The sequence below is a fragment of the Tricharina praecox genome (assembly GCF_024521635.1).
Source record: "Tricharina praecox strain CBS 144465 chromosome Unknown BZA05scaffold_11, whole genome shotgun sequence".
Lineage (NCBI taxonomy): Eukaryota > Fungi > Ascomycota > Pezizomycetes > Pezizales > Pyronemataceae > Tricharina > Tricharina praecox.
The window spans coordinates 799,512-823,319 of record NW_026250413.1 but is presented as its reverse complement, the minus strand read 5'-3'; the positions used below and the strand labels follow the sequence as shown (position 1 = coordinate 823,319).

The window sequence follows — 23,808 nt, the reverse complement described above, 5'->3', positions numbered from 1 at the left end:
TTCAAATTCTGAAACCTGGGTGCAATAGTTACGAGATATCTTTTTTCGAGTGGGTTGTGCGTGCTCAAGCGGACTCAATCGATCCTTCGGAACGCCCCCAGTCAGTTAGCGCGGCCCATCCTTGGCCAATTAACGCGACTTCCAACGCGTTTTCCAGGAACGGCCAGGCAGCCAGCAGCCAGTACCAGGTGTCTCGACTCTCTCGAAATTCACACTTCGATCGCTCGCCCTCCAACGGTCCGCCCCAGATACCCACCAATCTCGCAGCCCTCCATCGCCCAGACACAGAGAAAAAACATGACGAGTACACAACTCCAAGGCCCGCTCTTCGCGCGTGAGTCCAAACCGCCACTCAATCAATTAATCTGCCTAGTGGGTATCCGGAAAATACTCACAGCTCGCAGACCCGCCCGGCCAAACAATCGTCAACTACTCCCCCGACGGCAGATACCTCTACACCGCCGGCACGAATACGTTCATAAGGAAATACACCACCGCGTCAGAGGACGAGCCGGTGACGATCGATACCACGGCGGATAACACGGGGATCGTGGCTACCGTATGTACAAGCCACCCACCCACGCTGTTCCCCTCGCTGACACAAACTTCCGCAGAATGACAAAATCATTTCCTGCAGCGAGGACTGTTCAGTCAGCGTCTTCTCCTCGGCGACCAACACTCCCGAGCGGCTGCTTCTGCGGACAAACCTGCCGGCACGAGGCCTCGCGCTCTCCCCAGACGGCAGCTGGCTCGCGGTAGCCAGCGACGACCGCGTGGTGAAGCTCGTCAACCTGTCGGACCCAACACGCGTGCTCACGCTGCGCGGGCAGAGCAACAGCAATAAGCACGTATCGTACGACCCTTCGGGGAAGTACATTGCAGTGTCGTGCACGGACGGGGCGGTGTACGTGTACACGCTCTCTGGCGCGGAGCCGGAGCCGGAGCTGGTGCAGACGGTGGACGGGGTGATTCTGCGGGTGGAGGCGGCGGGCGAGGCAAGTGCAAAGGTCGCGTGGTGTCCGGATGGCCGCGCGTTTGCGGCGCCGACGGCGACGGGGGATGTCGTTATTGTTGACTGCCGGGAGTGGAAGCGGCAGAGGAGCTTTGCGGGAGCGCATACAGCTGAGATCACGGATTTTGCTTGGAGCCCGAATGGTGCGTTCTTGGTCAGTGCTGCGAAGGATGGGAAGATTGTCGTGTGGGAGGCCGCCGGCCAGACCGTCGTCGCGACGTATTTGCATAGGAATGTTTGCGCGCTGGCGTGGCATCCCAGTGAGAATACTATCTCGTTCACAACTACAGAGGGCAGGCTGTATACCCTCCCCGGGGTCGTGCCCGGCGAGATCGCTGGAAGGTTGAAGCTTTCCACACGACCGGCCCCGCTGATAGAGGACTCCGACGCTGCCTCGACCACTACCAAAGCCGTCCGCAGCGGGCAAGGAAGACCCGGTCGCCGAGCATCTCCGGATCCGCTGGACGGTATTCTTGGTGCCGGGACAGACGACGAAGGCGAGTTAGACGGGGACGAGGAAGTGTTCGACTGGATAGAAAACGACGACAACGACTCAGACCGGGGGCCCAACGTGGCCAGCAAGCGTAAACTCGACACCACGGGGATCGTCGTGGGAGGCCGCGAGCCCAAGCGTCCCGCCTACGTATGGACACCGACGATCCACGAGCCGTTCCAGCCCTCGGCCACGCCGTGGCGCGGAAAGCGTCGCTACCTGTGTCTCAACATGGTCGGGTTCGTGTGGACGGTCGACCAGGACACGCACAACACTGTGACGGTCGAGTTCCACGACCGCGAGTCGTTCCGCGACGTGCACTTCACCGACCAATTCCTGTACGACAAAGCGTGTCTCAACGAGACAGGCGGTCTCTTCTCGTGCCAGCCGCAGGCCGAAAGCGGCAGCCCAGCAATGCTCTACTACCGCCCGCACGAGTCCTGGGCCAACCGCGGCGACTGGCGCACCAGTCTCCCGGACGGCGAGGAGATCACTAGCATCGCGCTGTCGGATAACTACATTGTGGCGTGCACCAACACGGGGTACGTCCGGGTGTTCACGCTCTTTGGCATCCCGTTCCGGATCTACAGGCAGAAACACACGCCGGTGGTGACGTGCGCCAGCTACCGCGACTACGTGCTCATCCTGGGGAACGGCGCGGTGGGCGCCGACGGGAAGACGCAGCTCACATACACGCTCGAGAACATCGCGCGCGACGAGACGCTGCAGAGCAACGATGTGGTGGCCCTGCCGCCGGGCGGTGAGCTAAAGAGCGTGTTCTTTTCGGAAAACGGTGATCCGGCGATCTACGATTCCGACGGCGTGCTGCTGGTGCTGCAGCACTGGCGCGAGGTGGGACAGGCCCGCTGGACGCCGCTGCTGGATACGAGGACGCTAGAGCGGCTGGCTGGAGGCAGGCGCGAGGAGAAGTACTGGCCCGTTGCGGTCGCGCAGGATAAATTTCACTGCATCATCCTCAAGGTATGTTTCTCCCGATGACGTCCGTGATATGATCTGACAGATTACATACAGGGCGGAGAACAATACCCGTACTTCCCGCGGCCGTTGCTGAGCGAATTCGATTTCAAGATCCCGCTGGTTGGAAAACCGGCCGAGACCGCTGCAGAGCCCAAGGGCACCGATGTGTTGGAGGAGACATACGTGCGCAACAGCATACTGCTATCCCTTCAGCGTGACAGCGCGACGGCAAGGACTCTCAGCGCTGAGGAGCGCATGGAAATCGTCGACCGCGAGAACGGCATCGATCGTGCTCTGCTGCAGCTGCTGATGATAGCGTGTAAAGAAGAGGATCAGGGAGCGAAGGCTCTCGAGATTTGTGGGCTGTTCAGGCAGAAGCGCACGCTCGATATGGCGGTCAAGGTCGCTATCAAATATGATCGCTCCGTGCTGGCCGGGAAGATTGGGGATCTGAGGAATAAATTGGAGATGGCGATGGAGATGGAGGATGACTAGATACTCGGTACTATAGATGGGGATGCGATGCGTAATTGGTTGGCTGTTTGGCGTTTTGGTTTTCTACGGTTGTGTACATACTTCTTGGATCTTCAGACATCGATTCTGGGTGGATTGAAGGAGGAGGATGTCATTTTTATTTCATGATATCGGCGAGTACCTTTGCGGCCAATTTCCGGCGCTCGGCCATCGGCAGCTCGTCGCCCATGTCTACGCACGTCAGCCAGTCCCGCAGCACAGAGCACATCCCACACACCTTTGACCATCTGCAGCCGCGCCAACACAGCCTCAAGATTCTCCACGCCGCCCTCCTCCTCGCCCTCGCCCCTATCCTCCCGAGCAAGCTCCACCTTCAACCCCATCATCTCCCGCTCCATCTCACCGCCAATCCCATCTAACCACTCCTTGTCCTTGCCATCCTCATCCTCGCCATCCTCATCCTCATCCTCATCATCCCCCCCATCACCGGCCCAATCCCCGGCCGCAAGAGCCTCCACAACCCTATCCATGCCCGTCGCCTCTCCATATTCATTCCTACCCCCTCTCCTTCCCCCATTATATTCCACCAACTCAAACCCGTAACCCAAGCACGTATCCTCTGTTCCCTCCGGCAGCGGTCCGTCCGCCATGGCGACGGCTAGACACACTCCGTCCCACATCATGCCCATCTTGTTGACGATGCGGTGGAGCGAGCTGAGGAGCAAGGAAAGCTCGGAGGTGGAACGGAATGTGAGGATTAGGCTGCCGAGAACGCTCAGCACCTCCGACGCGGAGGCGGAGAGGTAGGAGGTCGTCCAGGTTTGGAGTGTTTCGGGGGCTTCTTCTTCTTTAGAGGACTCCCCCCCTGCAGATGCCGCTGCCGCTGCATCCTCCTTCTCCCCCTCCCCCTCCTCCTTCTCCCCCTCCCCCTCCTTCTTCGACTCCTCTTCCTTCACCCCCACAGCCCCCGGAGCCGGCAGCTCATCAACCCACACGGGCACGGTAGCGCTGTAGTACGGCGTGTTTATCTGATACTCATGCGACAGCCCCGCATGCGGCCCGGTCGCGTCCGGCAGTGGCGGGAGAGTTCCCGTAAGTGCTATTCCCCCACGCATCCACGCATTAGCTGGTGCATAGGTAGATGGGTTTGGGCGAAGGGGGAGGGGGAGGGGGGCGAAGGGGGAGGTACATTTTAAAAATGTGAGTTTGCCGGAGTTCGGCGTCCCCACGAGGAGGATGCGCCGCGGGTTGGTGAGGGTTGCCATTGTTGCTGGGGGTTGCTGGGGGTGCTGGGTGGGGTGAGGATGGTGGGGGCACTGGGGGGAGGAGGGGGGAGGTGGGATTAAGGTCAGGACAGGGCTCGCTTGTGGGTTTACTCTAGCTTCTGCATGGTGAGCTGCTGCGGCCGCCGGCAGGGTGCAGCTCAGCTTCAAGCTCGGGCTCGGGCTCAGCTCCGGCGATCCTCGGCCTGAAAAATTATTATACATACGGTCCATGGGTGAGAACACGCGAGTAAAGTTAGAGGCTATAAAGCCGGAAGTCTCATTCACCCCCAGCAAAGGAATGTAGGTAGAATAATGTCAGCTCGTCTTTGGACCATAGCTTCACCGTACTTGACTCTTGAGCTTCGTGCAAGAGCTCGGGAACCTCTCACATTACCTCTCTAGGAGGTAGGTACCCACCTTCGCAATGCCGCCCCCCTCAGAATCATCGAACTCTCCCTGTCCCAGATCCTCTCCAACCCTGAAAACTATAACTACAACACCAGCAACCACGCCTTCGCCGATCTCCCCACAGCCCTGAAATCCCTCGAGCACTCCCAAGTCCCACTAACCGCCTACATAGGTACCGCCACAACCTGCGGCAAACCCGCTTCTCCCGCTGACGGTCAATCCTACCTAATCTCGCAGCAAAATATGCCGACGGGCACGCGCTCCCTCCCCGAAGACCTCACCGGCCATCTCTCGTTGTTCCAGCAGCTATGCGCAGCGCAGCGCTGCCGCCAGCGGCCGAGATCGAGATCAGAATACAGACTGGCCGCATCTCCGAGATGTATGAGGACCTACTACTCCCGTTGCTGCTGCAATAGAAACGGAGAGAAATATTCCATGCGCCTGGAGGAAGGCCTCAGCAAGCAAGGACGGTATCGGCTCCATCCTTCAAGGATGCCGCAGCGGTGGTGCCGAGTCTACCTTCTCGCCGGCCAGTGGGTATTCAGGGCTTTGCCGAACTCGGAGGAGGAGGGAGAGGTGATGCATTGTCTGCCGTGGAGGGAGAAGGGAGGTTGTGGATACTAATAACAACGAGTGGCTGCCCGCGGCCTGCGGGTCTTCGTGCCGGAGTATGGATGGGTGCGGGATGTTTCGCAGTATTCGGAGAGGCTGGTGGGCTGGGGATGACAGTGGAAGGTTGGATATAAGAGGCTCAGGGAGGTGGTGCTCAGGACTTTGGAATGCAATGAGATGTTTACATAGGAAGTGTGCGGAAGCTGAGGGTATTGCGATACCAGAGATTGGGCACCAAGTTTGTGCTTGATGTGCACGCGGCACTGAGAGAGAGGGTGAGTGGGCTGTTGACTCTTGAGACGGTGGAGGTGAATTGTTTTGGGGGTATGCAGATGGCCAGTGGGACTCGAGAGTGGGCTGTTCAATTGGTTAGTGGACTGGAGGACAATGTATGGGTTGGAGGAGGAGGTCGAGGTTAGGATCGTGGGCCCATAGTAGAGTCAATTTGCGCATGCGTTAAACAATGCGGTAGAAGCGGGATGATCATCAGCCCTGCAGATGTAACATGTAACCCCGCGATCATAGAGGTATATATAACCCAAAGCGACCCCGCCATTATCCATACGAACCCCGCAATCCACAGTCCGCATCTCACCAACTCCACCTCCCTCAATCCTCCATTCACCATCACCATCACCAACCCACCACCATCACCATGCTCATCAAAGAATTCCACAAAGACGTCCTTACGGCCTCAGGCGAGACAATGCGGATCTTCATCACGCACCCATCGATCCCGAACCATCCGCACGCCAAATTCCCGGGCGTAGTAGTATTCTCCGAGATCTACCAGGTGACGGGGCCAGTCGCGCGGTTCGCGCGGCAGATCGCGGGCCAGGGCTACATCTGCGCGGCCCCCAGCTCGTTCCATGGCTTTGAGGGCCCAGAGCCCCTCGCCTATGATGGCCCAGGGACCGATCGCGGGAATGAATTGAAGGTTACTAAGGTATGTGGTTGGTGGGTGGTTGGTGGGTGGGTATGCGGCAGCTAATGAGGGGGGATGTGCAGTCCGTGGCCTCCTACGACGAAGACGCCACGCTCGCGATCGACCTGCTGCTCTCCCTGCCGACGATCAACGGGTCGATCGGGGCGACGGGAATGTGTCTCGGGGGGCACCTTGCGTTCCGGTGCGCGATGGACGCGCGCGTGACCAGCGCGGTGTGCTACTTCGCGACGGACATTCACAGCCACAGCCTGGGCGCCGGGAAGCAGGACAACTCGCTGCAACGGGTCACGGCCGGAGACCTCGGCCACGCGGAGGTCGCGATGATATTTGGGAAACTCGATAATCATGTTCCTGCTGATGGGAGGGATCTCATCAGGAAGTCCCTCCATGAGGCGGGCGTCGTGTTTAGCTTCTATGAGCTGGCGTGGAGCCAACATGCGTATGCACCCACCAATTCCACCCCCTACTGACTGGCTGGCTAGGTAATGTACTGGGCTGATATTGGCGCAGATTCATCCGAGACGAGAGCTCGAAGAATAGGTATGATCCGGCGATTACGAAGGTCTGTTTTGAGATATTGCTGGAGCAGTTCGGACGGACGTTGAAGTCGGATCTTGGCCCGTTTGAGGCCAATCTCAAGGTGGAGGATATTTGTTAGTAGATACTTCCTAGTACTTGAGTTAAGGATCATGGTATCTGAAAAATGGGCAAAATGGCGAAATGGCAAATAATGACAAAAATGTGGCAAAAGACGAGTGATATCAGTGCAGAGCAAAGACTGAAACGTCATGATATCTAGCTCGTGTAACGACGCCTGTTCTACTCGGCGTATATATCCGGCATCGAATGTTCGAAGGCTTGGATACCAAGCAGGAAAGCTGTGATAGTAAGGACGGCAGGCACTAAGCTGTAAGGTGGGAAGGAGGGAACCATCATGAAAAGGGGTATAGGTAGTATGCCATTCGGGTTCCACTGCTAGCCACGAACCACTGAGGATGAGGTGCAATTCTTTGTTCATTGATACTCCTCTGTGCAGCGTGTTGACGAGGTTACGATTAAGTCGAGCGTATGTATCAGATAAACAACAAACATAAGGGCTTCTTTACATGGTCTCTGACACACCCCCAGCTCTATTGCTTTTTGCACCGCCTTTTCCGCTATCATGACACGCTATCCAATAGTAGTCTAACAACCCCTCCCCGTCCTCCCTCGCCATGCAGTCATTTACACCTGCAGGCCGATGTCCGCAGCGAAGGGGAGGTAATGCAGGTCTCCAACGGCGGTGTATGTGGCCTTGCCGTCCAGAAGCTTCTTCGCGGCCTGTAGATGTAGGTTAGTATAGGAGAGAAATAACAGGGAATGGAGAAGATGGAAACTTACGCTCTTGACGGTGTCAACGGTAACACCCTCCAAAGCCTTGATGACACCCTCAACCTGAGGAGCCTTGCCAGAGGCAATGACGCTCTGGCCGATGAGCTCCAGACCGACGGACCGGTCCTCAGCAGCAGCCAGGACATCGAACTTGGCCTGCGCGATGGCCTTCTTGACGTCCTCGGGCTTCACGGAAGCGAGACTTTTGATGGCCTTGACGACCTCTGCGCCAGCCTGGTGAAGAGCGGTCTGGGGACCGGTGACGGTGATGGACAGCAAGCCAGCATCCGAGTAGGCGACGTGCTTGGCAATGGCCTTGACACCGGCCATCTGAGAGACGGCCTGGGACAGGGCGCTGGTGCCGTGGTTCCACTTGGTGGACGACTCACCACCAAGGAGGTAGGCGAGTACGCTGAACTCGGCCTTGAAGTTGGGACCACCCTGCGATCCGGGGAAGGCGATAACGATGGCATCACCATGATCGTTGTAGATGCGGTTCTCACCACCGTAGTACTTGGTGACGTTTGAGGGGAGACCGGAACCCTCAGTCAGATCAGTGAAGAACTGGCCGGTCCACTTCTCGAGCTCGGCCTGGGCGGCACCAGAAGCAACGACGGCGATGTTGCCCTTCTGGTACACCTGCTGGGCGTATGAAGGGATGAGCGAGGAAGAGAACTTGTTGCTCATCGCGAGACGGTGACCACCGAGTCCGGAGTGGAAGGCGACGTTGTGGGCGTGCTCGAGGGCGACATCCGCGGGGTTGTGCGAGTATTTGCTGAGTTCGGTAATCATGATAGGACCGACCTCTTCCTGGAATTCATAGTCTGGTAGGAAACGTCAGGCGCAACGAAGAGCGGTGGGAAATCGATAGGCATCCTTACGGATGTACTTGGTCTTGCTCATCACCTCTCCGAGAGCTTCAACGAAGTATGGGAGGTCGTCACGGAGGAACTTCGCCCTCAGGACGATGTTCTCGCGGGACAAGGTCGAGCCAAAGGACCCTCCGAGCAACTCCGACTCTCGCTGCAGGCGCAGTGCCGAGCGTTTTGTGGTGTTCTGTCAATAATTGATACCCCAATCAGCACCCCTATGCCTCCAAGGTCTCTCGTCTCCCCTTCCCATCACCGAAGTTGTCGGGGTACCTTGAATGCGAAGGATGCCAATCCGTGGGCGAGACCTGGCGACGACTCGTATCTGCTTCCACCCCGCACAACAACGGCAAGGGATGTAGTTGGTCCACCGTCGTCCCGGGATGCGACCTTAACGCCGCCCGCATTGCCGACCGAGTAGTGGAAAGGGTTTGCGGCGGCAGCCATACCCCGGCGGGCCGAGGGAGCGGCTTTGGCGCAGCATTGGGGAAGGCCCCGTGCGATGGAAGACCTCGCGAGCATGTCGAAAAACGTGGGGGGGATGGGTTGTGGTGACGGAGGGTGGGGTATTTGTATTGGTGGTGGTGGTGGGGTTGGTTTGGCGAAACCGGTAACTTGTGGTATCGTGAGAATTGGGCAGACGGAGAAAAGCGGGAGTGTGTGATTCGACAAAGAGAAGCTATGATTGGCTCGGATCTGGTCTGAGATGTGTGGCGAGCGTGAGTTTTCTTCATCCTGGCAGCAGTTGCTAGGCTTGCGGCTCGGCTTCAGCCCCAGTGGCGCTCTTGAGCTACCATTCATGCGGCTCTTCTTCAGCCTCGGTGGGGTCGAGTGAGTCCTGTGATCGCCAGAGCGCGACTCACACAACACAAAATATTAGTCCGCGCTAGCATTTGCCTTCCCTCATCTCTTGAAGTCAATATCCAGGACACAACTTCAACAGCATCCCTCTTGCATGCGCATCTTCCAGACACCTTCAGACTTCCAATAACACCATTCTTTTTCTACGAAACCGGGTTATGTAATGTCGCAAGTACGCAATCTCTCGTCATTGCTGTTCCCGACGCCGATGAGTTCTGTCAGGAGAGAGACCGCTCGCTGACAATTCCCAGGCAACAGCAGCTGAGTTGTGCACGCTCCTTGTTCAAGACATATATGGAGAAGTGTCTTCGGTTGGCATTTCCCAGTCCTGTGCCTGAGTGCTTTCACTCACTGAATCCCAGAAAGTCGTCAGTATCCTTCTCGAGCGCGGTCGATTACCTCTCCTGCAAATCTGCCAGTACACTGCGCTGCCACAGAAGACGGTCAAGCAGACACTCGTGGTATTGATTCAGCAGCACCTCGTCGTTCACTTTACGCACAATGAGGGAGGAAACCCTGTCTGTTACTACGATTGCAACTGGACTCAGGCCTACCAGTTGCTACACGCGGGGCGGATCATTCGGACGATCGAGGAGCTCTTTGGCAATGATGGCGCTCTGATCGCCAGCAACTTGCTCCAGTTGGGCCACGCGAGGGTTAGCGACTTTCTGGCGGCCTACGGTATTTCGACCAAGAAAGCACGGAAGGCTAAGGACAGCGATCCTTCTGCTGTCATCGAGGCCGACACACCGATCACCTCTGTCGAAACGCTGAAGGAGGTCATAACGAATATGTTGCGCGAGAGGTTTCTGGTCGAAGTCAAGCAACACCACGTCCATACGAGGACCGACATAGAAAACGGCATGCGCGCCGAGCTCATCTCGAAGTTGCACAAGAACTTCAGCAGTGAATTGAAGTTGATGAAGGAGGTCAACGCGCAAATGAAGATCAGATTGAAGGAGATGGAGATCGGCGACGTATCGGAGAACGCAGGATTGAAGAGGAAGGCTGCTCAGCCGGGCGGAAGGTCCAAGAAGCGGAAGAAGGTGTCAATATACGACGACGAAGAAGAGGATGTTGATTGGGAGGTCGATGTAAGCTCGCGACCTGAAGTGGAGCCGCTTCCACTGCAAGCTGATTAACTGATGTTCGGTGTCTGTAGGAGAACCTGGTTCTACGAATCAACCACGATAAGTTTCTCGTCGTTTTCCGAAATGCTGAGTTGGTATCACTTGCCGAACAGCGACTCGGAAAAGTTACTGCGCAGGTCTACGCAGAGTTCCTGAGCATGATTGAGCCCCATATCTTCCGCTGCAAGGACAACATTGGAGACGAAGGGGTACAAGAAGACGAAGACAAGCCTTTAAAGAGTTTGCTGCTCACCTACCATTTATACGTCTTTCAGGAGCTGACCTACATGACAGAGATTAAACTCAGCTGCCGCGATTTAGCGAAAAACTTCAACAAAGACATCAAGCTGGAAGGCTCCATTGCTGTTGCGCCCAATGAAAGCAAATCGAAAACACGGAAACGATCACTCGACAATTCTGACGATGACAAACCCCGCAGGAATGGCAGTAGTAAACCGAACGGCAAGAGCCGTCACAATTCAGATGAATCCGAGGAAGAATCCGAGGAGGAGGAAGAAGAAGACGAGTGGGCCGAGGTGGACGAAGACATGGAACCCGAGGCACTCGAGAAGCAAAAACGCATAAAGCTGATAAAGCAGCATTTGCTGCTCCTGCAGGAAGACTCTTTCAAGTTCCTGATCGGTGAAGGCAACCGAGGTATGGGAGAGTGGAGTGTTAATTATAAGGAGCTGGGAAAGACGATGCGAAGCATAGAGCTCGAGAAGATTGTTGAAGAACGATTTGAAAGCACAGGGACTCGGTTACTTAGGATCATCAAGGACAAGGGAAAACTGGATGAGAAACAGGTAACCGGTCTTGCTATTGTTTACAAAGTCTGCATACTGACTTCAACAGATCGCCAACATAGCGTTACTTAAGCAGAACCAAATCCGCGCTGTTCTCTCCGGCCTTCACGAGTGCGGTCACATTGAGCTCCAGGAGGTTCCCAAATCTATCCCACCGCAAGCAACGAGGACATACTTCCTATGGTTCTTCGACGAGGCACGGGCCAATGCTCTACTGCTCTCGGACGTCTACAAAGCTATGAGTAGGAATATTCAACGGACCATGGCCGAGAAGGAGAAACGTAAGCATCTCATCGAAAAGAGCGAGCGTTCGGACGTCAAGGCAAACTACGAAGAGTATATGTCGAAGAACGAGAAGAAGGAGTTGGATATCTGGAGGTCACGGGAAGAACGAATGTTGGCACAGCTGATGAGGTTGGATCGGATCGTGATGATAATGAGGGATTATTAAAGATTTTGATAGGAGACTATGCTATCCAAGGTATGGAGCATTTAGGAGGACTCGGATGGGAATGTGTCTATTGTCGCTATACTTGTACAATTATTTGCAGATCACTCACTTATTCTTTCGCGTTTCCTACCTAATTCATGGTCACCTTTCAAGCTTTTTGCTTTGTGATCTTATCGTCAACTTTTTCGCCCGAGCATCTCGGGTTGCTACCAAGAGTGTGCGTGAAGATCAATTTTTTTTTTTCGCATACAGCCTTTCTAGACTATGGTGAAACGGGTTGTTGCCGTTTGCAATTTGCCCGGTTTGTTGTGAGCAACGGTGAGTGATTGATAGTGATCGGCCACGTTGAGCGACCCGTGCTAATTGAGCAGAATATGTCTTGGCACACACCTGTCTTGCTTCTTTACGCGACCGACATTCTGACGAAACGCGATTGCTCTCCTTTCCTCTCATTTTCCACTTCACTTCACTCTTCCCTCACTTTTTACGAGGTCCGTCGTCATCTATCAACCTCAGAGCTGCATTCGCGCCCAACGAAGCAGCTTAGGAAATAACGTTGCCCTAACAACTCGCAGCGGCCATAGTAATCGCGTCGCGTCCATTCCGCGAGCCTCGTCCACCTCATACATATCGGTCCACGGACACTTTTTTCTACCACAGCTCGAGCAAACCTACAACTATCATCGCCACATCCACTTCCCATAGTGCAAGAGCACAAACTCAACTCCATCCCCAAAACTAGCAACAAACATGGGCGACGAAGTCAAGATCGACAAGCAGCAGTTCCACACTCGCTTGAGCAACCTCGTATCGACATGGAGGGATCCCAAGAAGAATGAGGCGTTTGCTGGAGCTGGATCCATCTTGGTGGTGATGGGAAAGACCGCAGAGGGCCCGTATTCTAAATCCTTGTCGCTACACGTTTGTGCACCCCGATTTCGCTCGTTGTCAGGAATGTGGCAAGCTTACAATTGACTTGTGCAGTTCTGGCTACTCGGTTACGAATTCCCGGCGACACTGTTCTTGGTTACCCCAGAGAAGTTTTACGTCGTCACGACGCCAAAGAAGGGTGAGTCAATCATTGTGTTCGTGATGCTGTGTGTTAGGTGGCGCTGACGCGGTTGCTTGATAGCGAGACATCTGGAGCCACTCAAGGGGGGTAAGATTCCCGTTGAGTTCTTGATGAGGGGCAAAGACGAAGCGGAGAACAAGAGACAGTTCCAAACGATCTGCGATGCCATCAAAAAGTCGGGAAACAAGGTCGGTGTCCTTGCGAAAGACCAGGCCGACGGCCCGTTTCCTAAGGCGTGGCGGGAAGTCTATTCTGCGGAGGGGCTTGGTGTTCAAGAGGTGGATGTGTCGCTCGCATTCTCGCACTGCATGGCGGTCAAAGATGATGCAGAATTGAAGACCATGCGCACGTCTTCCAGGGCACTCGTGGCGGTCATGAAGGACTACTTCATCGACGAAATGTCAAAGATCATCGACGAGGAGAAGAAGGTCACTCATGAGGCGCTCTCACGGAAGATCGAAGCCAAGATCGACGACCAGAAATTCTTCAAGGCCAAGTCTTTGAAGCTCGGGGATGATTTCGATGTTACCCAGCTGGATTGGACGGTTGGGCCCGTTGTCCAGAGTGGTGGCAAGTACGACTTGAAGCAAAGCGCTCAGGCTGACGATAACCCACTTCACGCGGGTATCATCCTGGCTTCGATGGGCTGGCGGTACAAGTCCTACTCTGCTCAGATTGGAAGGACTTACTTGATAGATCCAAGCAAGGTACGTACGCCCCGCTGATTTACTGATAGATATCTCTTCTAACCGCTCCGATAGTCCCAAGAGAAGTATTACAGCTTTTTGATCGAGCTCCAGTGGACAGTACTCAAGTCGATGCGAGATGGTGCGGTTTGCAAAGAAATCTATCAGAAGGCTCTCCAAAACGTCAAGTCCAAATACCCTGAAGTCGAGAAGCATTTCCTCAAGACCATCGGATTCGGTATCGGCATCGAGGCCCGCGATAGTTGCCTGACAATTAACGCCAAGAGTACAAGAGTGCTGAAGGACGGAATGACTCTCTGTGTCACCGTTGGCTTCAGCGATCTCGAAAACCCAAAACCCCAGGATGCCAAGAGCAAAATTTACAGCTTGTTGTTGACGGATACCGTAAAGGTTACCAATTCAGACCCTCTTGTCTTTACTGGAGGTTGCCCCAAAGACCTCAAGGAAGCGGCTTTCTACTTTAAGGACGATGAGCCCGAGGTGAAGCCGAAGCCCGAGCAGAAGCAAATCCGGGCTCCGCCTCCCAGAAGCACGGCTGTCATCATGAAGTCAAAGCTCCGTGGTGACCGTGGTACGGTCGATGATGGCGCCGAAGCTAGGCGCAAAGAGCATCAAGCCGAGCTGCGGGCCACATTGCAATCTCGAGGTCTCGAGAGATTCTCTGAGGGCGGCACTGTGGGCGATGGCAAGGGCAAGCGTGCGATCAAGCGATTCGAGTCCTACAAGAGGGAGAACCAGCTGCCTCTCGCTGTAGGCGATCTCAAAATCGTCGTTGACGCAAGGAACCAGACCATCATCGTTCCTGTCTTTGGACGCCCCGTGCCTTTCCATATCGCGACCATCAAGAACGCCAGCAAGACGGAGGAAGACGATTTCACGTACTTGCGCATCAATCTGCTGTCGCCTGGTCAGGGTGTCGGAAGAAAAGACGATCTGCCGTTTGAGGATCCCAATGCTCACTTCCTCCGAAGTTTGACCTACCGCAGCACCGATAATGAGCGTATCGCTTCCATCTGCGACAGCATCACGGACATGAAGAAGAATGCCACCAAGAAGGAAAACGAGCGGAAGGAGATGGAGGATGTTGTCACTCAGGACAACCTCCGGGAGATGCGCAACCGTCGCCCCCAGCGTTTGCCCGACGTCTTCATTCGGCCCGGCATGGACGGCAAGCGTGTTCCCGGAGAGCTCGAGATCCACGAGAACGGTCTGCGATATCAATCACCCCTGCGCAACGATCACCGCGTCGATATCCTGTTCAGCAATGTCAAACATCTCTTCTTCCAGCCTTGCGCTCACGAGTTGATTGTTCTCATTCATGTCCACCTTAAAGATCCTATCATGATCGGTAAGAAGAAGACAAAGGACGTTCAATTCTACCGCGAGGCTACCGACATTCAATTCGATGAGACTGGAAACAGGAAGAGGAAGTACCGATACGGAGACGAGGAAGAATTCGAGCAGGAGCAGGAGGAACGGAGAAGGAGGGCCGAGTTGGACAAGGAGTTCAAAGCGTTTGCCGAGAAGATCTCCGAAGCCGCCAAGAAGATCGAGGCTGGTGTTGATGTTGATGTCCCATATCGTGAGCTCGGCTTTAGCGGAGTCCCGTTCCGTGCGAATGTCCTTTGTGCACCTACTACGGACGCATTGGTTTCCCTGACGGATATGCCGTTCCTGGTTATCACTCTGGATGAGATTGAGATTGCCCATCTGGAGCGTGTACAGGTATGTCACTTTACGACACATTTTGGAGAGCTGATGCTGACAAGAAACTGTAGTTCGGACTCAAGAACTTTGATCTCGTCTGCGTGTACAAGGAGTACACTCGGCCGGTGACCCACATCAACTCCATCCCTATGGAACTCCTAGATAATGTCAAGGAATGGTTGGATTCGAGTAACATCGCATACTCTGAGGGACCGTTGAATCTCAACTGGCCCACGATTATGAAGACTGTCATTCAGGATCCGAAGACCTTCTTCCAAGATGGAGGCTGGAGCTTTTTGGGCACCGACTCGGACGACGACGACGGAGAGGTCGAAGAGGAAGAGTCTGAGTTTGAAGCCTCCGACTTCGGCGAGGAATCGGACGGAAGTGCTTCGGATGAGTCAGAGTTCAGCGATGGTAATGCCAGCGCTGACGAGGGCTCCGAGGCTTCTGATATCGATTCTGGTGGTGAGTAACATCCGAATTCATTCTCCCCATCACACGATAGCTGATATATTTTACAGAGGACTGGGACGAGATGGAAGAAGAGGCCGAGATGAAGGAAGCGAAGACTGCGCGTCCTAACGGCGGCGACGAAAAGAAGAAGAACAGGAAGCGGTAAACTTGGGAGGGTACAGTTGACGTCATGACCTGCATTACACTACTCTCCTTACATCTCTTTTATTTTCTGCTCTTTCACAGTGGTGTATGATATGACCATGATTCTTGTGTTCGTTTGGGTTACCTCACATTTTGTCTGGAGGATCGTACTTCTGTTGCGTTTTTCGGCCGTTAGTTTCGCTCTGGTTCATTTTCAAAAGTAGATGGATGAATGAGATGACAATGAGTTTGTATGGGAGCGTCGAGTCTGCATGTAATGTAATGGGCTTGCGAAGAATTGTACAGCCGTCCATGCGCTGTCACTCGTGAGCGATTTCGCAGCGAGCGTTCACTTGACTGGTGAGGTTTCATTTTCCGAGCTGCAGAAGGCCTCGGGCCAATCGCCGGCATTAGAGAATGCCACCGGCACAACTAGCACATGCCGAGGTTGCCGCTTGTTGGCCCCATGGGCCCCCTCCCCGGCGCGCTACTTGTGTTGTTACCTCGCCTCGCAAACAAGCAGCAGCTCCCACCTAATTGCACGCAACCAACACACCACCTCTCGCTCCATCCCATTCCTATCTCACATCGATCTATCCCCGCCCTCACTCGACCCGACCGGCGTATTTTTCCACGGCACATATTCGCCATCCAAGCTACATACTCCTTTAACTAGTCTGGTCCATCGCATCCTTCGTCGTAATGGACGCCTCACCACCGGCGGCAGCGGGGAAGAAGAGCTTCCGACCGTACACGGACATGTATGGTGACTTCATCACAAAGAACGCGGGCGCGGTATCGCAGATCGAGAGTGCGCTCAGAAGCTTGACATATATAGTTCCTGGTCCGTCCGTCCGTTCCATATCCCAGCTAGATACATACATCCCCGCCCCCCGTTCTCACACGCGACCGTCATTTGCCCGCTTTGACAATGGTGATCATGACCGCTAACTATCCCACCCCACACCAACAGCGCGCTTCAAAGATGTCGAACTCGCGTCGGAGTCGCTCCACAGCGGGATCCAGCTCCTCTCGCTATACCACGACTCGCTGCTCGCGCGCTCGCCGGCGCTCGCCAACGCTGCTGCCTCGTCCTCCCTGCCGCGCGAAAAACCCTCCCCGCATAATCGCTACACTAAATTCTGGACGACGCGCAGTCCCTCCTACCGTCGCGTCGCGCTGTTGATCACCATGATCCAGTACACCGAGCTGCTGTGGGAGATGGCCGCCAAGCGCCGCGGGAAGAAGATGCGCTGGCATGTTGTTATTGTGCTCGAGACGGTCAAGGCGCTGTGCAGGCTGCTGTTGCTACGGTTGACGAACTCGCGGCCGTTGCTAACGCCACCGTTGCCTGAGAGGGAGATTGACCCGGCCGCGCTGGAGGAGAGCAGCGTTTTCGAGCCCGAGTCTCCGCCGCCTGGAGAGGCGACGGGCTGGAAGATGCCGCGCACGGGATTGGAACTTCCCAGTCTTCCCAACAGCGGGAAGATCTCGCAGTACCTCCTCAGCAAGGTGCTGACGGCCGAGGACGTCAAGCCGCCCGCCCAGCTCCTGCACCGCATCCGCGGCACCGGTTACCTCGCCGAGGTGCTGTACATCCTTCGGCCGGTGGTGTACGCGGTCGCGATGAAGCGGTTCGCCAACGACCGCAAGAGCTGGACACCGTGGTTACTCGGGTTCTCGCTCGAGTACGCTGCGAGGCAGATGACGAAGCGCGAGCTCGAAACGAGTGTACCGGGTGGACTACGGGGTTTGACGCAGCTGGAACGAGACGAGCTCACAAGAAGGGCTTGGGCAATGGGCTGGTGGGGTGTTCGTGGTGCTTTCTATGAGAATATCACCGGGTACGTCTACTCCTCTCCATATTTCTTCCCCTTTTTCTTGTGTTATTTGCTTTTCGTGTTGTTGCTATTATTAGCACACCCTTACCTACGACAGCGAGCAAGCAGTACAAGATAGGGCACTCATCTACAAGCATCCCTCCCCCCTCCCCCACATCCCATAAGCGGGTGTGTTATGATGTGCTGTACTGTATTGTGCTGTCTCTTACTCTCTCGCTGGTCTCATCCGTCGTCGTCGTCGCATTCCTTCCGAACGGAGAACTGATACGTGTGTGCTGTGTCCACAGACCGTTCCTGCAGGGCATCTCTGGTAGGCTCAATAACCAACCGGTACTCGGCCTGCTTGGCGGCGTCCTCGAGGATTACCAGTACCTCTGGGACAACTATTATTTCTCATCCGCGACACTATAGTATAGTCCACGCAAAACAATACTTCGTTCAGCTTTTTTTTCTTTCGCAAACGGATCTTTTCTTTCTTGTTACAACTTACATTTTTACAAATATTTACCTACCGGGACTCGGCGACCCGGCCCGGCAGGGAGAATGGCAGGGCAACGGGCGGTGGACTGTAAGGCAGAGGCCGAGGCAGAGACGGAGGCAGAGGCAGGCACTGTTGGTTAGAGTGTCCAATGGGCATGGCATGGCATGGCATACTCTAGAGCTTGGATGATGTATTTCTTTTTCTTTTTTCTACTTTTTACTTTATTTTTTTTCTCTTTCGTTTCGTTCAACCAGTAGGAAAGTTTATGGATTTTGATCTGGATTTTGATCTGGCAGGCTGGGCTGGGCTGAGTGTTGGTTTGGTTTGTTGTTTGGTTTGGTTTGTGTATGATGGATTGGAAGGATGGGATGGGGTGACTGGAGTCAAGCATGGAAGGAAAGTGGGTCTTTTTTATTTTTTTATCTTCGTCATTCTCTTCACAAGTACCTCTCTTTATGTTCTTGTTTTTCATGTACTTTTAACTGTGATGTTGTTTGCGCGCGACGGAATAATTTGGAGGGCCAGTTTGGTTCCTGATTTTGACCGGGGGCCGGGAGGAATTAACTAATGCTTATTCTACATAATTCTCCTTCTCCGTCTCGTCCTATGGCCTATGGATGGATGTATGGTATGATGTACTGGTACGTACCCGTAAGAACTTTACGTTTACTTTACGCGCAGACCGTTGTCTGGTTGCATCGCTCGCCCATCCACCGTCCATCCACCCACATAGGTTCAGTTATGCAAGACACAGAGCGTCACCGTTGGACAACGTGGAAGGCAAGTACATGATGTATGTAGTTTACATAGCATTACATCACGGGTGGGGAGGTGAGTACTTATGATACATGCCTACATGGTAGAGTATCCAGGTATGTAGTGGTACACTCCACTCCGCCCACTATGGCGCGCATGCAGGTACTACATACACTACATACACTACACACATCTCACTCCTCCAACGGTCCAACCGCGTAAGCTTATGTATCCGGAGCAAGTAGAGTACATCATACTTGGATAGAGCAAATGCCAGCACAAACGGTGCCGCTTCACTCCACTCCGCGCCACTCCGCTCCGCTCCCGAAGCACCCGAGCCTTCCGAGGACGATTCCTTTCCGTCCCGGGATGGGGGTGATGGCGAGTACACTACGTGAGCATACATACGTACAATGTACACTTCACATCTACTTTTTCTTTTCTTTTTCATTTGGGGAATCCCCTAGCGAGGGCGAGCTTACATGTACTCCGATCTGATCGCACGCACTCTGACTGTGCGTCCACACGACAAGACAAGGCTCCGATAGAGTATAGTAGAGTAGTTCGTCCCTCGGAGCGGAGGGCAGCAGGAGGATACTTTAGTGATCGTCACAGGCGGATCCCACGGTGGATGGACAAATGCTCTCCTCAGATGTCGTCACCGAGCTGCGAGGTCCATCCATCCAGCGGAGGGGATACGAGATGTCTCACTAGTCAGTCCCCTATCAAGGTCACCTGGGATCACTCGATGGTTTGCGGAGGAGTGGTGGGTGGGTTGGTCGGATGAACTCTGTGGCGTACACGTATGGCTGGCCGGTAGCTGTGGAGGTGCTGTCGTGTCGCGTACTCTGCGGTGTCTGGCCGGCCGGCCCACTCACGGATCGGATCAGGGAGGTGGAGGAAAGGGGGAAATCCGTTGAGAAGACAACCTCCACTCCACTACATCCTCCGCCCTGCCCTCGCCAGGGGAATTCTCTCGAACGCCGCGATGATGGAGAGGAAGGAATGCATAGGAGTAACACCGTCATCGTCACCATTTGTTGTTCCGGAGGCTGGGTTGCCAACCGAACTCCCCCGTCCACCCCCTCTCCTTCCTCCGGCCTGCAAGCGCAACCAATCGCGAGCACCTTCTACGACTACCATGCACTTCGATTGCCGGTCTACATCGTCTCCCATTTCGCCAGGTGGAGGTCGTTTGGATCGAAGTCGTCGGTAGGTCGGTAGGTCGGAGGAGGATCTGAGACCCAGGCCTACCGAGCACACACGACACAGACTGGCTCACCACCTAGCTGATATGCCATCGGGGAGGAAGGAGAAGGGGAAGCCACGATAGCTCTGGATGTTGGCGACCGAGAGCGAGCAGTTTTCGCGAGTCGAGTTGAGTCGAGATGAGTCAAGTCAAGCCTGGAACCGTCGTTACATCCTCGCTCCTCGCTCCTCCACGGAACCGCTTCCGAGCCCCCAAAGCCTGGTCTCTTTTCTTCCTCCAGACGGCATCGAAATGTTGAGAGCCCAACCCACTGCCTTCCTGTCATCGCGGGACGACAACTCATCGAGTGCTTGTATGGCCCGGATCCTGTTCGAACGAACCACCCGTACGCCTACGTATACACCGAAATTGTTGAGATAGGGGAGGAACGGACGCCACCCGCCGAGTATCAGGTTTGAACGACCAAGCCAGACCCCCACAACCACCACGAAAGTGCAGATCTCGGGAGGAAGGGGCTGATATGACTTGCAGTTGCAGATGTCATATCACGCAACCCCTAAACTCGCCGCACCCAGGTCCAGTGCGATGAGAGCTTTGAGCACTCACCCCTACTCCCTACGCTAGGTGACCCGGGAAGGGATGGAAACTCCGCCGCCTCGATTGCGTCTTCGTTCTTCCGGCGATTATCCATTGGGCATTCACATTTGCCGAGACTCGAGGAGTTCCTCTGCGTTCTATGGGACGGAAAGACTTGTTGGGAAATCCGTTCTCGGCATCACTGGACATCGTGCTATTACGTTGGGGGCTCCCTCGTTCTCGTTCTCTAGTCAATCGATCCGCCGTAGAATAGCCTCTCCCTCCGACCACACAGGACCCGGGAATGGAGATTGTGGCACTTTGGCTCCCTGCCGTGGTATTCTCGCCGTGGAGGGGGTGTTTCCTCCCAACCTATGGAGGACGATTGCAATGGGGCATCGTCCCTCCGTGCATGCTAGTTGGTTGGCCGGTCTTGGGGAAGTCGGAACGAGAAGAACTGCATTAATGAGTCGCCAGACAGGTTTCTTGATACCGACTGCTTGATTGTGGAAGGGGTTGCGTCAATAGCCAGGCAGCAATATATGGCGAGCCTATGGGCCCCCGGCTCCGGAGCTTGTGTTTCGATAGTCCTGGTCAAGTGGATTGGGCTGGCTGACTGGCTTTGACCGGCCGATTGTGAAGGACATGTTCTGTGGGGGCTCGATCGCGAGCATGAGAAGCGGTAAAGGGCGCGTGTGGCCCAGACATTCATCCATGAATCCCCCCAAGCCCGCCCACGGCAATTAGTAAAGATAAACGGTTGTTATGGGTGAGGGGGTAACGCAACAACACCCAATGTTGGCGAGTATACTCACTGAGCCAATGGATGGACGAAACTCCTAGGAGATGTGCAGTCCAGCCGCAGGTATACATCATGAACCTGGCCGAGCGTCTTCTCCTCTCCGGACAGCTTTCCTCGGGCGATCGTGCGGTGGTGCTGTTGCTTTGACGACATGGATTGTGGGTTGACTGTGGCCAAAACCAGCCAGCAAACTTCGCAGAGAGCTGGGAAGCAGGATGTAATAGCGTCCCATGACCTCCAAACTCAACCCATTGACTGGTGTGAGCTCCGTATTCCCCTCAGGAAGCAAGTCATAGAGCTCGAGCTGTTGCTAGCTGCCTGCTGCCTGTTTCCTGCTTCCTGTGAAGACCGGCCGTCGTATTAACTGCATCTCTCATGATCATGAGTTCTTGTGCAGCCCCAAGTTCGCCTGAGGATGCTGCCTGAGTTTCCTGGTCGTCTTATCAATCCCTCTCCTGCGTCCTCGTGCCCGCATTCTCCGCAATTCCGCTGCGCTCACCGCTATGCGCCGTAATCAACGAGGCTGGCGAGGTTCGCTTGAGAAGCTGGATTGCAGTCTCCCATTCGTTCCCGGAGAAGGTACCAGTACGCAGAGAGCCCATGAGTTCGTTCGCTGTAGTCGAATAAACCGACCAGTCGGGCAGCCAGCCAGTCAGCCAAAGGCAGCGGAGCGGGGGCCATAGCGTCTGCGCATGCTAGGAACCTGGAAGTAGATGCTGAGCCTGTGATTGGATTGTATGGATAGGATAGGATAGGAGAGTCCTTCGCAACGGGGGCCAGAGATCCTCCTCCGCCTCCTCCGCCTCCTCCTCCTACCTATCCCCGCACTCTTCCCTTGCGGTCTCTTCGCCGACCTCGGGGCTGATGGTGCGCCGTACCCTCCATGGACATCTCCTCATGCTCAAACAGCTAACTCATGATCATGCTCACAATCCCCCCACCGCCTCAGGCCCGAACTGAGTGGTCAATATCCAATCGCCCCCTCTGGCGGTCCTATGCATCAGCATTCGCACAACCAACGTCGTCCGAGACTTCATATCACCCCGGGTAGCCAACAGCTCTTCCCCCACCACTCCTGCCAGCATCCCGAAGCACACCCGCCTAAGAGCTTCCGGTCAGCTCCTCACGCTGGCTCGCCATCAGCAACTTGAGCTCGGGCTTAATGTCCACTGCCCACCATCCACCACCCAATCGTTCGTTCGTCTCATTGACTCCCGTGCACCAACACAACACAGCACAACCATGCCAGGCCAACGTCGCTGGAATCCCCATACCCCCCCATACCCCACCTCTTATCCCACTACTACTACCACTAGCACCGCCCTTCGGATACCGCATTCCCGGAGCACGCAGAACCACATGCTCACATGCTGACAGACAGACAACCGCTTATCAGACCACCCATCGTGTCGTGATGGTTCGCCGAAGGTTCGCTCGAGTCTGCAGAACCACGTCCAGCATTTCCAGTACGATCCACACACTGGGGGAGAATCCGCAATTGATCCCGCCGGCTTATCGATCGTCCGCATCCAGAAGGCGGCAGCCCAGCTCTGCAGCAAACGTTCCTCCGTCAATCCTCAACCAGTGCTCGGACTCGATCGTCTGGTGCTGCTGTTGGTGCTGGTGGTTCGTTTGGTTCGTGTGGTTCGTGCGGTTCGTGTCCATAGATAGCTGGTAGCTGGTAGCTCCGTTTCGGTAGCGGTTTCCACTTCCTTCCCATGATGCATCCCTCCCTCGCGGATCAGCTGTTCCATCAACCATCATCCATCATCCATCATCCAGTCATCCAACCAGCCAGTCGTCGTTACTGAAAGCTGAAAGTTCGCCCCGTGCAGTTCCGCATCTTCTTCCAGAAGCCAATCGATTCCAGAAGTCAGAAGCCAGTCGATCCCATAAGTTCGTCCGTCTCTTTCCCATCAGTCCCCGTGCCCCTCCCGGTGCCCCCCCTCCCCCCTCCCCCAAGCACTTCCTCGCATCTCGAAGCTCAGTCCCGAGTCCTGACTGGTTCGGACGAAAACCCTCACGACCCAAGAAGTGTAAAAGTGTCCCCGTGACGCTATGGGTTGGGTGTAGGTTGGGTAGGGTAGGGGGGATAAAAACAAAATGTCAATAACTGGTCTTGGTGCGTGCCCGCTCGTTCAAGATTGAGGGATAGAGGGAAGAGGTGCTGATCATGCTGCTCGAACTTGCGAATGCACAATACATAGAAGACCTGGTGGGGCGGTGGGGCGGTGGGGGACTGAGGGAGATATGGGCCCTGGAGGATATGGAGAAATATGATGGTTCGAGATATGTCGTACGCAGGATGCGCTGTTGGGCTGTTGGGCTGTTGGGCTGTTGGGCTATAGTTCAGATCGGTTTGCACTCCGAGCTCCGAGCT

The 23,808-nt window shown here is 55.1% G+C and overlaps 8 protein-coding genes across 8 annotated transcripts; 6 read left to right on the top strand and 2 right to left on the bottom strand.

Moving 5' to 3' along the window:
- Positions 1-92: 92 nt before the first annotated feature.
- On the top strand, positions 93-3,024 carry BZA05DRAFT_41219 (WD40-repeat-containing domain protein). Its single transcript, XM_051485071.1, has 4 exons — positions 93-334; positions 405-559; positions 615-2,486; positions 2,538-3,024. The coding sequence occupies exons 1-4, from the start codon at positions 298-300 to the stop codon at positions 2,976-2,978; spliced, it is 2,505 nt and encodes an 834-aa protein (XP_051339792.1). The 5' UTR covers positions 93-297; the 3' UTR covers positions 2,979-3,024.
- Positions 3,025-3,041: 17 nt separating this feature from the next.
- BZA05DRAFT_473852 (uncharacterized protein) lies at positions 3,042-4,315 on the bottom strand (the record flags this gene model as incomplete). The annotated part of the gene is made up of 4 exons (XM_051488088.1): positions 4,147-4,315; positions 3,235-4,056; positions 3,139-3,188; positions 3,042-3,083 (listed from the first exon to the last, which is right to left on the bottom strand). Exons 1-4 carry the CDS (start codon positions 4,220-4,222, stop codon positions 3,042-3,044), a joined length of 990 nt encoding a protein of 329 aa, XP_051339791.1. The 5' UTR covers positions 4,223-4,315.
- Positions 4,316-5,758: 1,443 nt separating this feature from the next.
- Positions 5,759-6,934, top strand: BZA05DRAFT_397473 (Alpha/Beta hydrolase protein). The gene is made up of 3 exons (XM_051483622.1): positions 5,759-6,188; positions 6,251-6,627; positions 6,699-6,934. Exons 1-3 carry the CDS (start codon positions 5,898-5,900, stop codon positions 6,844-6,846), a joined length of 816 nt encoding a protein of 271 aa, XP_051339790.1. The 5' UTR covers positions 5,759-5,897; the 3' UTR covers positions 6,847-6,934.
- Positions 6,935-7,183: 249 nt separating this feature from the next.
- BZA05DRAFT_430114 (Metalloenzyme, LuxS/M16 peptidase-like protein) lies at positions 7,184-9,081 on the bottom strand. The gene is made up of 4 exons (XM_051486148.1): positions 8,702-9,081; positions 8,441-8,615; positions 7,569-8,383; positions 7,184-7,508 (listed from the first exon to the last, which is right to left on the bottom strand). Exons 1-4 carry the CDS (start codon positions 8,948-8,950, stop codon positions 7,413-7,415), a joined length of 1,335 nt encoding a protein of 444 aa, XP_051339789.1. The 5' UTR covers positions 8,951-9,081; the 3' UTR covers positions 7,184-7,412.
- Positions 9,082-9,286: 205 nt separating this feature from the next.
- BZA05DRAFT_397469 (RNA polymerase III subunit RPC82-domain-containing protein) lies at positions 9,287-11,856 on the top strand. The gene is made up of 6 exons (XM_051483621.1): positions 9,287-9,461; positions 9,541-9,600; positions 9,652-10,383; positions 10,452-10,659; positions 10,714-11,225; positions 11,275-11,856. Exons 1-6 carry the CDS (start codon positions 9,453-9,455, stop codon positions 11,674-11,676), a joined length of 1,923 nt encoding a protein of 640 aa, XP_051339788.1. The 5' UTR covers positions 9,287-9,452; the 3' UTR covers positions 11,677-11,856.
- Positions 11,857-12,082: 226 nt separating this feature from the next.
- BZA05DRAFT_353191 (FACT complex subunit-domain-containing protein) lies at positions 12,083-16,264 on the top strand. The gene is made up of 6 exons (XM_051481335.1): positions 12,083-12,597; positions 12,661-12,745; positions 12,809-13,455; positions 13,510-15,180; positions 15,234-15,630; positions 15,687-16,264. Exons 1-6 carry the CDS (start codon positions 12,427-12,429, stop codon positions 15,782-15,784), a joined length of 3,069 nt encoding a protein of 1,022 aa, XP_051339787.1. The 5' UTR covers positions 12,083-12,426; the 3' UTR covers positions 15,785-16,264.
- Positions 16,265-16,521: 257 nt separating this feature from the next.
- On the top strand, positions 16,522-18,014 carry BZA05DRAFT_337401 (peroxisome membrane protein; the record flags this gene model as incomplete). Its single annotated transcript, XM_051480853.1, has 3 exons — positions 16,522-16,606; positions 16,736-17,606; positions 17,891-18,014. The coding sequence occupies 3 exons, from the start codon at positions 16,522-16,524 to the stop codon at positions 18,012-18,014; spliced, it is 1,080 nt and encodes a 359-aa protein (XP_051339786.1).
- A 91-nt stretch (positions 18,015-18,105) lies between these two features.
- Positions 18,106-18,723, top strand: BZA05DRAFT_41070 (uncharacterized protein). Its single transcript, XM_051484929.1, has 2 exons — positions 18,106-18,182; positions 18,207-18,723. The coding sequence occupies exon 2, from the start codon at positions 18,350-18,352 to the stop codon at positions 18,650-18,652; it is 303 nt and encodes a 100-aa protein (XP_051339785.1). The 5' UTR covers positions 18,106-18,182; positions 18,207-18,349; the 3' UTR covers positions 18,653-18,723.
- The last annotated feature ends 5,085 nt before the right edge of the window (positions 18,724-23,808 follow it).